The sequence below is a fragment of the Eretmochelys imbricata genome, chromosome 10 (assembly GCF_965152235.1).
Source record: "Eretmochelys imbricata isolate rEreImb1 chromosome 10, rEreImb1.hap1, whole genome shotgun sequence".
NCBI classification, from domain to species: Eukaryota; Metazoa; Chordata; order Testudines; family Cheloniidae; genus Eretmochelys; species Eretmochelys imbricata.
This window is the reverse complement of record NC_135581.1, coordinates 4,989,299-5,003,052: the sequence shown is the minus strand read 5'-3', so window position 1 is coordinate 5,003,052 and position 13,754 is coordinate 4,989,299. Positions and strand designations below refer to the sequence as shown.

General features: G+C 47.2%; 1 protein-coding gene across 3 annotated transcripts in view; it reads right to left on the bottom strand.

The window, feature by feature from the left end:
- The window catches only part of CHTF18 (chromosome transmission fidelity factor 18), a 44,957-nt gene that overhangs the window by 4,135 nt on the left and 27,068 nt on the right, over positions 1-13,754 (bottom strand). For all 3 annotated transcript variants that reach the window (XM_077828114.1, XM_077828113.1, XM_077828118.1), the window contains 2 exons: positions 8,861-9,005; positions 4,535-4,663 (listed from right to left, as the gene is read on the bottom strand). In XM_077828114.1, the coding sequence (XP_077684240.1) occupies positions 4,535-4,663; positions 8,861-9,005 (274 nt within the window). The remainder of the gene's footprint in view (positions 1-4,534; positions 4,664-8,860; positions 9,006-13,754) is intronic.

Genomic DNA, 13,754 nt, shown 5'->3' with positions numbered 1-13,754 from the left:
ACACAGGTCTGAGGCCCTAAGGCTCCAGACTTGCGGAAAAGAAAGAAACATTCAGAGCACAGAGAGAGGGGCACCAGGGTTAGGAGTTTGAAGCAACCTCTGCTGTAGAAGAGTTTCTTCACTTTATCTTGGTTGCTGCTCTTACAGGGCCTGGGGCTGCATCCCTAGATATAATGAGTTGCAACAAACGGAGCCTGGAGGCCACAAATACATGGGTCTCTGTGGCCAGCTCTGTGACTGGGAGGCTGGGGTGCAAACTTCTAGCTGGAGGGATGAGTGCGATATTTGCTGCCTGGTGATTCAGGTGCTAAGGAGCAGCAAGCAGTTCACATGGACCCAAAGGCTGCAAACAACACCACATTCTGAGGGCAGGTGCCCTTGACAGGTCTAACAAGAAGCAAAGTCTATTCTGATGCATTAGATTTTCTTTTTCCTACTGCGGTTATTCACTTACTCCCTAGTTCCTAGAATCTAGTAGATGATGACAGGTCTCCCTGTGCCTAGTGTGAATTAGCCAGGTCCTCCCGTTAGAGCCTGCAAGGTCAGAAGAATAAAAAGGAAAATGATTCCACAAACCAAGACGATTCTGAACGTATTTATGTGTTATTTTTAAAATGTGGTCTTTGGTTCTTGGTTTTATTTCACATCCTCAAAGCCAGAGAGCTTATCTTTCCTATGGCTTATACTCTCTATCTGCCATTAACTTGATATCCCTCTGGATGAGATTACTGGCATATAACGATCTACTGGATTAGAAATAACTGCAAGCATTTCTCCGGTTGGTAACAGCCACACATTCTAGGCATTGCTCCTGCATTGGAAGCTTTGCATTCCCTGTTAATTATCCAGTGGCACTGCAGGAGGGGAACTGGATGGCTCAGGAGACTGGTAGATGGATATAGAGCCTCGTCGATTCAAACCCAACCTGGCTCAAGACAACCCGGTGGGAGCCCCACTGGCTGTTTGATGGCTTGGGTGAAATGAGACGGGGCGGAGGTCACAGCTCAGTGCCCAGCAGAGAGAGGTTCACATTACTTTGACTGACGCTAACTGGGTGTCTTACTGGAAGCCTCAGAAGCGCAGTGTCCACACCCCCCAGACACCCCAATGGAAGAACCGGGGAGCTGAACCCCAAAGAATAAGCAAGTGAATCAACTGGTTGTATACAAGGTTATGGTGTATAAATATATGTCAGGCAACGTCTTTTATGGAAGCTTGCCACGTTCTGAACTCGGTGGTGATTAGGCGATCTGTATCCAGGTTAGAGTTCTGAACGTACGCGTGTACCTTTGTGTAGAAAGTTGTACTTGTGGCATCGCCTCACAACAGGGAGTGAAGCCAACAGGCGAGGAGGGACGCCGCCCAGACTAGCTGTTTACACGAAACTAACTCCAGGCACCGAGCATCCTACAACCCAGGGAAAGACAAGGGCGGATCATGAAAGTCAATGGAAAGACATTAAAACTCCAAGAAAACCAAAGAAAGGGGAGTTCCCCTCCCCACTGGGTAATCAGGAATTACCACAATGTGAGAGAGAGAAAGAAAAGAAAGAAAACAGCAACTTCTGTTAAAAGGGAAGAGGGGCTAAAGTGAAGGGGAGCCAGAAACAGAGGGCCAGCATTGAAGTAGGGTACTGCCTGTGAAATACTGGATCCCTGCTAGGCCAAGGGCACGCTGGGAAGCCGTCCAGCAGCAGTAGGTAACTTGTATGAGAAAAGGGAGTTCAGCAGATGCAGGAGTGTAAAGCCTGAGGTTGTGTCTTTATGCTGATTTTCTGTGTAACCTGCGTGTGTTGCTTTTCCTCACTAGTTCATCTCTGAACCTACGATTTTCCTGTCAAATAAATCTGCTGTTTATTTTTACCCCGAGCAGGACTCTGGTGTGCGAACTGTGTGGTCTATGTCCCAGTGCTGCTAATTCATATGATTTTGTCATGAGTCTCATGATTATTGGTTTCCTTAAAGCCCCAGCTCCTGGAGTCAGGTGGAGATGTGATGATTTCAGCCTTCGTTCTTAAAGAAAAAGTAAGTTTCTAGCCCTTGTGGTGGTGGAGAAAGCTTCAAAATGTGACCCCAGTGCACCCTCAAGGCTCAAAGCAGAAGGCAAATAAAAAGATCATCAAATCTATTATTTTTACATAATCTCATGATTTAAAGCTAGTCTTGTGATTTTTGGTGAGCCTGACTCATGGGTTTTGAGCATTTGGGATTGGCAATACGGGTGCTCCAAAGTGAATTAACTGGTGGCAGGTTTCACACCTCTGGGGGTGATGGCCCAGAGGGGAGAAGTCCAAGTGTCTGGGGGTTCAGAACTTGGGGAGACAGATCTGGGGAGACTCGGGACTGGAATCGGCTGTTGAGTCATGTTGCAAGAGGTCACTAGGCTGGTGGAAGGCAGGGTGAAACCTTGCACCTGTTGGCTGGTGCCAGAGCCCTGAGCCTACCAGCACAGCACCTGAAACAGGCAGGCAGAGAGAACCCCTGATGGCTCTGGGTGAGCCCCACCATGTCACACGGGGGTTCGCGTTACCATGATGGATGCAGCTGGTGCCCCCTGCTTGGGAGCCTCGGCACCAGATACTGCGCTGATCTGAGCAGGGAGGCAGAGACTTCACGGGAAGCTTCCCAAGGTCGCCCACCCGGCCTCCCAAAGCCTCCAACTATCTGTTTCGTAAGTCTCACACCCCTCAAACCAGTGGCAGGGTTTCCCATGTTTAGCCTTGCCCTGAAAGGTTAAGGCCCAAATCGGCAGAACTCCCTAGCATTCAATGGAGCCTCAGTGATTTACACCAGATGAGGATCTGGCTCGGAGGACTTTGACGCAGGCTCATAAACATTGCTAATGTTGCAGCTGCTGCTTTGCTTGTGCCTGGCATGTAGGTAATTCTGCCATCAATATTTAATTATACTGCTCTATGCACTATAAAAATCACTAATGCATTTAAGGGAAGCATGGTATTGAATTCCTTTGTTTTTTCAGAGCGAAAGAGAGGTTTATAAATATCCACTATTTACCTCCCCCTCTCCCTCAATGCCTTTGTGAACGGTCTATTCACTACACACAGGCAGTTGACTCCCTCTCTCCTCCCCAATACCAGCAGCATTAGGATATGAAGCCACACGCCCCCTCTTGCTGCAGAAGCCTGAGAGTAGTGGAGGAGAAAGCAGTCTGAAGTGTGGATCAGTGTGTGCTGATGTTTAATACATGGCTATGCAATCTGCATCAGAGGCACTCACACTCCAGCAACGCGGCCTGCCCTCTCAGGACGTGGGGCTTTAGTTGGGTCACAGCAGTAGCAACAGCCTCCCGGAAGATTGCTTTTTTCCTGGCTCCCAGGACGTTAAAATCCCAAAGCACATTTGGTCAGGGCAACGGATGCTAGGTTACTTAGCTACACCTCCTCTGAAACCCGACTCCTTGAGATAAACCCTCCAGTGCTCCGACCGCAGAGACGGGTCATGCATGCGGCACAAGCAGACGCAACCGCCGTGTTTGTTTCACCAAAAACATTGATATGCCTTATAAATACAGGGGCCGGATCCCCAGCTAGTGTAAATCGGCGTAGCTCCAATAAAGCCAACTGAGCAAGACTGATTTACACCAGCTAAAAATCTCACCGATCAGTGCTGAAAAGCAAAACAGAATTTGAATCAAACTAAGCGTGATCCAGTAGGCTTCTCTAAGGCCCCCATCCTCATGGTATCTTACCTTCCTAAAGCTCAGTGCAAAGTGACCATCAGCTAGGAAAAAGCTGCAGGAGCCATTTCAAGCTCCATAATAGCTTGCGCACATATCGTGGGAGGGTTATTCCCCGCTCATGGAGGAGAACTTGGTTTAGTGTTTCCTCTAAAAGAGGACATGTCTAACTATGTTACAGAGCCCGTGCCAAAGTCCTACCAAGGGGAGAGGAGCATGTTACTAGGTGGGCAACAGCGGGGAAAGTGGTTGCCTTGATATCAAAGAACAGGCCATGACCGATAGTTTTACAAATAAGAGGCAAATACAGTCACTTAAATGCCATGAAAAACTGCAGTCCAGTTAGGGTATGCTTACACTTATGCTGCTATGGCACAGACACTTACTACAGCCATGAAAGGAGTTTTTCTGCCGCTGTAGTTAATCCAACCCTGTGGGAGGCAGTAGTTAGGTCAGAGGCAAAGTTCTTCTGTCAGACCAGCTGCATCTACACTAGAGGTTAGGTTAATCGACCTACATCTCACAGGGCATGAAATTTTTCACAGCCCTGGGTGACGTAGCTTGGTTGACATAAGTTTTAGGTGTAGACCAGGCCTTCAAAAGCTATTGTAAGCGCCTCTTCAGAGTCTGTCAGCACAGGTACCCACCTTTGCTGACTGTAACCCAATGACTCATTTCATCATGGCGAACAAGCAGCTGCCAGATAAGAACAACTTTACCTGGGCCAGATTTGAACCACTGACCTCAGCGTGGGAACAGCTCCATGTGCCATTGCCTCAGGCCCTGGGCCAGGCAGCCAACCCCCTTTATCTCCTCTGTGAAAGGGCTTCCATCTCACCTTTTCATCAAAAGCAGCTTTCTTCATGATGTGCTCCAGACGCTGCTCATGGTTGCGGAGGTGGGACTTGGGCACCCCTGGCTTTGCACTTGGCTTATCTTCTGTTTCACCGAGGCTTTCTTCAGAGACCTGCAATGACGGAGGTTTACTTGGACAAGCCACACTGTATTTACAGTTCCTCCTTCTCATTTGTTCTCTTGGAGACAAACCATTGATCCTGTGAAGGTAAAAGTTGCTCTCCATGAGCAACCTCTTCCTTCTTCATTCATAAAATTCAGTATGACATGACCAGGATACTCCTTGGGAAGTGCAACAGCAGGTTAAGGAACATCCTCTGTTACAAATCTCGTTATTCCAAGGTTATAACTCAGCAATAAACATCACCGTTCACATGGGACTTGCTATGGGAAGCCTCTGCATGGGAACATTGAAGTGCTAATTTCTTGGGCAGTATCACCCTTTCAAAGGCCCCAAGTCAGCCAACCAGCTGTGCTGTGGTGGACACAGCTCTTGGGTGGGCTGCAGGTGCAACAACAATGAGAAGACAGTGCAGTCTAGTGGCTGGGGCATTGAACCAGCTGTCAAGAGACCCTAGTTCTAGTCCCTGCTCTGGCATGCTCTGCATTGACCTGCGGCCAGTTACTTCATCTTTTGTGCCCGTCCTCTCTCTCCTACCCTTTGCCTGTTTTGTCTATTTAGACTGTGAGTTCTTTGGGGTCTAGACTGTCTCTCACTATGTGTATGTGCAGCACCTAGCACAATGAGACCCAGAGCTGAGTTGGGAATTTTAGGTGCTTTTGCAATACACTGGGAGGTTATAACAAGCTTCTACCGGCCTGGGGAAAAAATAATCTAATATTAGTTTATTTTATTCCTGCCTGCCTGTTCAGCTAACACACATGCTCAGGGACCTAAGAAAGGACACAGACTGAAGATGACAAACCAGCACGGAGCGAGGATTTCAATGGGTTTATCCTTCCTTGAGAAGTGAGATAAGGGAAGTTACCAAGCAGTTTTCACATGAAACAGGACTCACTTAGGTCAGTTCTGTTTAGTGCAGCCTATTGTCAGCGCGATACAAGGGTCTACGGTGGAGGAAGAGCGCACTGCCCCAGGGGATAAGCCTCCAATTACCTTTTGGTCCCATCAGATCTACAAGGCACACTGGTGTTTTTCCTTAAGTGTCTCTCTCTTTTCTCCTGGCTGGAGACGGAATTAGAATGAGAGGGGACCTTTCAAAGGTGTGGGGGCACCTTGAACTCTCCCCAAGACTCCGTGCCCATTACCATGGCGTCTGAGCACGTAACAGCTATATCCCTCCTTAAGAGTGGTCTAGCCAGGAGACCTAAGTCCCCCCCCCCGCCAACTTCCAATAGCTCTTTGCCATCCAGTCCAGCCTTATGAAGGCAGCAGGCAAGGCTATGGCCACACCTGCCCTTGCCCACCTATGTTACAACACGAGACATCTCAAGGCTCCAGTTCTCCTCCTGCTAAGCATGCCAGACAAAACAGGCATTCCAGCTCCTCACCACGATGTCTGCGTCAGTACCGGTCTAAAACACAGGCTCGTTAACAGTTTTAGGGCCCAGTGGAGTCTGGATCATGCCCTTATTGGCCATTTCCTATTGCCGACTCCTTCCTATTTGTTCCTGGGGATCTTTCAAAAGCAGAAAGGGCAGGTAGGTGCCCATTTCCAGTGAAAGTGAGTGGATGTCAAACAGCTCCTTGTGCCTTTGGAAGTCTCTTTTTAAGGGCACATCTACACACTGCACTGTCTGCGGGACACGGGCTTGTGGACTCAGTGTTTTCAAGCCCATTTTTGAGCACTGCTTACAATTGCTAGACCTTGGTCTCACAGCCGTGCTAACACATCCAGACTGCACTAAGCAGACCTTCTGACTCAGGTCTGTGGCTTAAGCTACGTCCACACTGCAAAATGACAGGGTCTGGACCCAGGCTCTGACCCACCCCCCTAGCACGGTCGTTGGGCCTGGGTCTTGAGTGCTTGCTGACCCCAGTCAGACTGATGTATGTGTGGAAAAAAGGGGGGTGGAGCTGAAACCAGAGTCACAGCCCAGGTTTAGTGTGCAGTGTAGACATACCCTAAAGTTCTGCTTAGAGCTCAGTCCTGCCCCGCTCATACAAGTGGCATTTTCCCTGCTGGTTGTCAGACTTTTTTTACTCCACCCCCTGGGAATCAAAGTTCAGGAGAGCTAGGCTGAGACCCACTGCCTTCCTCTAAAAAAGCCTGACAGGAGATCTCAGAACACAGTTTCTGGCTTGTCTGTTTAGGCTCTTTGAAGCTGTGTGTCCATACAGCGCCTAGCACAGTGCAGCCCCGTGATGGCTGGCCCTTAGGCACCACTGTAATAAACATGACTAATAATAAAAATGACAATTTTTTAAAAAAACAAAAATCCTAATACCATGGCAATTATTTGCCATCATTTTAAGAACTCTGAACGTTTCAAGCCCAGCTTGGCCTCTTGATCACTGGCATGTGATTTCCCCGATGGCATCTTGTAAACAAGAATCCTCCAGAGATTTTTACACTATCGCTTTTCCCCAATTGCATTCCCCGAAAAACACCCTCTGCTGCGAGTCGCCGGCTCTTAAGGATTAATTATCTTGCCGAGCTGCACCAGGGGAGGCCTCTGTTGAAAGCGATCGGACTCACATGAGCCCCAATGACGCCGTTTCCGAGCCTCCCCCTCTCCCCACCCCTCCCTCCCTCGTCGCTCCATGCACACGACCCATGGCTCTCGCGATGGGGGCGGCTCCCTGTCGGAATTCTGCAGCGGCGCGAATGGCCCCCGAATGCACCAAGAGCAGAAATGGACAGGCGGGGACGTCGCTCGTTGGCAGGAGAGCACAGCACCCGTGGCCTCGGCCGGAGCGTTCCTGCCCCTAGCCAGGCAGGGAAAACCAGCGTGCGGTGCAGAACTCTAGCATTAGAGAGGGAAACAGCCGTCAGCACAGGAAACCAATTCCTGGGGCCGACGGCTATTGAGGCTGTAAGCATCTCGGGGCAAGGACCATGCCTTGTTCTGCGTTCTCTGCAGCGCTAGAAGCACTGTTGGTACTTAATATCCACCCCAGCTGTGCCTCACATCACCTCCCTCCCTCCCCTCCACATCAGTGCGACCCTTTGCTAAAGGCACATTAGCAATACCCTACAGCCCCAGCGACAGTCTGTCTGTCTGTCTGTGTACGTACACGCGCGCGCACTGCTGCCCTCTACTGCGTGGAACGTGTCAGGCCCAATTGTGGATTTACCAGGTCCCTCTCCTGGCTGAGGTTGGGAGCTGCTCTTGGTTTCAGAGGGGAAGGTGGAGAGGACCACCCAGGATGCGGCAGGCACCCGAGCAGACATGCGTGGCCAGGGGATCAGTTCTAGCTACAGAGGCAGCTGTTTCAGTGAGGGATGAAATGACCTCATGTTCCTGGCGTGCTTTGGGAGAAAGGTGAAACAGAAGGGTCCAATAATAAATAAATAACGTCATTGACTATCTACCAGCAAGCGGATGCCAGAGCATCTCTCTACACGGACAGCTGCTTCACCAACACATGCAAAAGGCAAGGAGATGGGATACATTCAGAATGACCTCAGCCATTGTTGCAGAATCACTTTTCAGCACTTTACATTTCAGTGAGTATTGATTACTGGGGTCCCAGCAGAAAGACGAGCTGTTTGGCTCGGTCAGACACAATGCTAATGTCACACGTTTCACATGGTCCAAGCCATGGACAGCCTTAAAGCTGCTGGTGCACAACATACAGATCGTTGTTGGTGGAGGGAGGTTTTAATCTAGGATTTTCACTTGCAAAAGGAAAGCTTTCGCACTGCACTTGGCTTCAGAGGAAAGTTGCCAGGCAAAGCTTCCCCCCTGATCGCTGCCATCATGGAGCAGAGACAGCTAATCCCACTGAGAGGCCAGAGCTGAGGATCTGGGCAGAGTCAGCTGGAGTTTTATAACACAAGAGAGAAGCAACTTGACCTAAGACTTTCCAAGTGGAGATACTATGCAGGGGGCTGGTTTCCAGTCATTGCCGAGCACCCTCCCTCCGAGTCTCTCCCTCCGTTAGGGCTTGCCCACCCATATAACGAGCCATCCAGAATCATTAGTCTTGGCCTCTGTGCCTAGGACAGACAGTACACTGCTCCCGCTCACACGGCCCCTATAATTTGTGCAACCTACCCCCACTCAACATGGTGCTCGGTCCCTCTTTAGCTATGCCTGGGCCACACAGAGAGCTTGATGAATCTGCCATGTTTGCTCCCCTCAAGCTTCGGGCCGTCTCCCGTTACCAGCGTCCCACTCCCACCTGGCTGGCGTTCCAGGCTTGTAGCACAGCTTCCGTCCTCCTCATCTTCTCGAGGTCGATTTCTCTTGCAATGAGCTGCTTGGCCTGGTACGTCAATGGTTTGCGAGCCGGTAGGTCCGGGAATCTACAGATGTCTTCCACGTTTCTAGGGGGAACAGATTTGGGGGAATAAATGAAACGGAGCCAGTTAATACTGGCTGGTACTGTGACAGCCTTTGGCTGCTGTTAAGAGGGAGATTTTTAGAAAGGTACAGAGTGCAGCTGGATAGTCAGCTCCCATTTATGCCTTTGAAAAATCTTACCCTCAAAATCTAGGGTCAAAGGTTCATTTACACTGATCTGCAGACTTGTGGAACTCAGCTTTGTTTCATCCTAGTCTCATTCAAAATTTAGTACTTGCTTTTCTATTATCCTTCCTTTCAGAAGAAAGCTCTATTTATTGGAAGGAAGCGTTGCCTCTTGGTCATAAGGTAGGGGGCCGGGAGACCTGGGTTCTAGCCCCAACTTTGTAACTTTCTGGGTGTGAGACTTTGGGTAAGTAACTAACTGTCTCCTTTTACCTCGGTTTCCCCATCTTTAAATCCTTACCAGCCTCCCAGGGTCGTGCTGAGGTTTAGAGGTCTGAGAAGCACTTTGAAATCACTTGGCGAAATGTGCCAGGAGTGCAGAGCAGGGTCGTTTCAATGGATTCCAAACCAGGGAGAAGTTCATACAGGTCACATACTTCTTATCGTTTGTTTTAATGTGAACGCGGCGAATGTAATGCTTGCGTGAGAAGCCACGTTGACAGCCCTGCCCTAGCCGAGCTTTGTCTAGCCACCGCACGAGCGGCAGCAGTGAAAGGACCCTTTGCCCATTGCTCTGTCGACACACTTCCACAACAGCTCAGACAGAGCCACCTCTACTAGCCAGGGTAGCAGTTGCCATGGTCAATCCAGTCCTCGGCCTGTTTGCCACCAGTGCCAACAGGGACACCCGTTAGTATTAACTGTATGGGCGAGCAGGGACTGGTCCAAGAGGCTGACCCATAGAGACCACTGACCCTGGGCAGCAGTCAGCCCAGTGACCTGGACAGTCAAAGCACTGCACTCCTAACCCACCAAATCTCCACTGTACAGGTCTATCTTCAAACAGACACCTACCTATGCATGGATTGATTTTAAGGTCAGCAGGGGCCATTACGCTCTTCTGGTCTGGCCTGGCCTGTACGTTACATAGCAACCCAGTAATGCCTGTACTGAGCATGATAAATTGGGGTTGATCCACTACGTATCTTTTCCAAAGTCAGCTAATTCTGATTCAAAGATGTCAAATGATGGAGAATCCACCACGTCCCATGGTGGCCCGATCCAATGCTTAACCACCTCTCTGTTATTTCTAGTCTGAATTTGTTTAGCTTCAACTTCCAGCCAACAGCCCTTTGTCTGTCTAATTATAGGGCCCTTTAGTAACTGATAAGTGCCTGCATGAGTGGAAGTTATCGCCAATGATCAAGTCCACCTGTCAACCTCAGTTAGGACTCACTATCCCTCATTCTCATGCTCCCATATATACAGCCCTACCGAACAGAGAGCAAAATTTGGAAGGGCTCTGACACCTGAGATGTACAAGGTCAGTACCGATAGCAAATGCATCTGATAGAAATCTTCCATTGTTGTTTGCAGTGTTGCTGTAGCCGTGTGGATCACAGGATATTAGGAAGGCAAGGTTGGGTAGGTATCTTTTATTGGATCAACTTTTGGTGGTGAAAGCTACCTGAAGAAGAGCTCTGTGTAATTCAAAAGCTTGTCTCTTACCACCAAAAGTTGATCCACTAAAAGATATTTGCCTCACGCACCTTGTGTCTCCGATAGAAATGTCAATTATTCAACATCAGAACAAGATCGCTCAGTTTTGTTCCGTCTAGTTCCAGTGCTCTGCCCATTGAGTTGTAGAAGCTAAAATAAAGCAGGTCACCTGGGTTTAAAATATTTTCTGAAGATTATTCAGTGAGAAATCCTGGATTAAAAGGATTAAGGGGAGGGATGGACTAGACAAGGAAATAGACAATGTAATAACATGTGAGACAGATTTTATTGCAGCTATTGCAACTTGGTCAAAAGGCTCTAACTTCTACAACCTATATGTCAGACATTTGCCTATTTACTACACTTTCTACCGGATCCTGCAAAATAAAGGGTGCGCATCTAATCCCGGACGAGGTAAGAACCAGCTACAAGAAGAGAGGTTTGGTCTTTCCTGGAGTTTTCTCTTGGATTCCTTACTGGCGTTTAGTACCTGATCCAAAACTCAGGGATGTCAATGGGATTGACCATCCATTTCAAAGGATTTTGGATCCTAGACCTAAATCATGCAGCACAAGTAACGTTTCGGGATTTAATAAACTCAGGAGCAGATCTAGAACACTTGCAGATAAGTCCAACAACTTTCAATGGATTTGAACAACAGATGTATTTAGAATTAACTCCCCAATGTCACAATGCAACATGAAAAAGAGAATTCAATTTCAAAAAGAGACCATTTCTAGTTCTTCATCTTGGCTGACAGGCTTCCCCAATAAATTAGCACACTGGCAAAAGATCTGCATTGTCTGATCTGCCCGTCTGAGGAACATAAAAGTGGGTTCAGAGGTAAAGCACTCCATGCTACAGCAACCTGTCAGAGCATTTCTTGTTGTATTGTCTGTCTTTTTCTTTATTAAGAAAACCCAACACTGCCGTTTGTATCAAAGTATCTCTACCCATTCCACTTGAATGGGTTTAATTAAGCATCCTTCACATAAACTGCATGGGACACCTCCTGCCCCAATTTCCTATCAAGCACTGAATCCAACAAAGGAGAGAAAAGGATTATAGCCAACTCCCATTGTTGATTTTATTGAGCTATGCTATAAACAGGCATTTGGGTTAAGCAAAGCAGGTTTATTCTGAACAGGATTTGAGCGCAGGACTTGGAGGGAAGGCCTTTTCCAGAGCAGTTAAAACATGAACACAGCCAGAGAATTTCTTAGAAACCAGATTAACCTTCTTGTATAACAATTATAAATATTTTATGTCTTCTTTGCACTTGATAATATTTCTCTTGAGAAAGAACAAAAAACACCCATGCATCAGAAGAATTCTCCGTGATTTAGAGATCAGCTTTCTGCCCAATTTGCTATTTGAAAAGGCACCCTTCTTCCAGTTTTCTCATTGGCTCTCTGCTGTCTTCAGAGACAGGCAACAAAGTCATAAAACAGACATCCGACTGAATCTGTAACTGTAGGAAAAATAAGGACTTCTAACAGAGCTTTGCTTTAAAATGTTGTGCTTGTCATTTCAAATATTCCTCTCATTTAAAAGTTTCTATGGCTTAAGATGAGGTTTAGAGAGATTTTACTATTTTAAATTAGAATGGCCACTAGCATTTTTGAGAAACAGCTGCATTGTACAGTCTTGTCTTCCCAGCAACCCATGGTCACACAGCCTAAAGTGCAAATAGAACATAACGCACCTTCATGCATTTTCCGATCGTTACGGTAACTATTACAGTACATTGCAGAATATGCCAGCAAAAGAAAACAAAGCCCAGACTCAAAACTTAAGATCCAATATCACAGCGCATGCCTGCACCAAATGCTGCTTTTCATGTCATGTGGTTTCCACACTCTGCAACATTTTCAATTAGAAGCCAAAACCAGGGACAATGGGGGAGGGGATACCATTTCACTACCACCCAAGTGTATTAAGTCAGGTCTACATTGTTTCCATACGTATGTTGTGAAATCTACATGTGCCGCTTCAAGAAAGGTGAAGGAATCACTTGAAACAAATCTAAATACCTACTGCATAGCGTAACTGCCAGCAATAAGATGCACAGAGTGAAACCTGTGCAAAATGTTTGTCCAACAACTGCTGTCTTAAATGATCACACAAAATATCCTCAGATGTACCAAGTGCAATTATAATCCGTCACTGGAAGATCCACCTCCATTAAGCTTCTCCTTTATTAGAAGGCCAATTCAAATGTTTCCAGTCCTTTGGGCTGATGCTTGAAAAAGGTTTCATTGGAATTAAATACAGTGTACGACTTAACTCCTGCTATTCCCCCCCCCCTTTTTTTTTTTTAAACTTGGAGACTATATTAGCATAAGTCTTAGCTACAGTCTGGGTCCTGTGTTATTACACTGTAATGCATCCCCAACACCTTGGATGTGTGAACTGTAATGTACGTACTTAAAACATAATATTTAAAAATTATTAGGTCTGTAGCCTGGTAACTGAATACCATTATTACTAATATTCAGCAAATAAAAATATAACAAGGGGACCGATTCATTGCTGGTGCAACCCCATTGAGATCAGTGAGACTACATCAAGTAGTAACACAAACCAAGGTGGACAGAACTCAAATCTTAGGTAAGGCTGTGAATCAACCAGCATATTTTTGGTGCAAAAAATGACTGGCTTTACTCCTGGTGCAATCAAGTAGACTCTGAACTCCTGTGTGCACGTGAACAGAGATGTCAATCACATATTAACAATAACCCTCTCTGCAAGCTTTCTGGCAACAGAAATCTTAATTCCACCTACATGGATGAGCTGCAAAGCTAAAGACACTGTCCAGCCCCATAACTCCAGTCATAGCTACACATCGTTTTTCTGGAGACCTCTACTCTAACTCCCAGTTACTCCATATTAGCCTATGGAGCTTGACACACATTTCTGGCAAATGGAATGATGCCATTTTCCTATGGTTTTGCATTGTGCGGACAAGAATTTAAATGGGGAACGGCCCTGATGCAGAGAGAAATCTCAAGGTTATTAGATACATCCCTTGTTTTTAATGCTATGAATCTCTGACTTTTTGCCTTGGGTAGAACCATCTTCAAAACTACTGTCCCCCTCTCTCACCA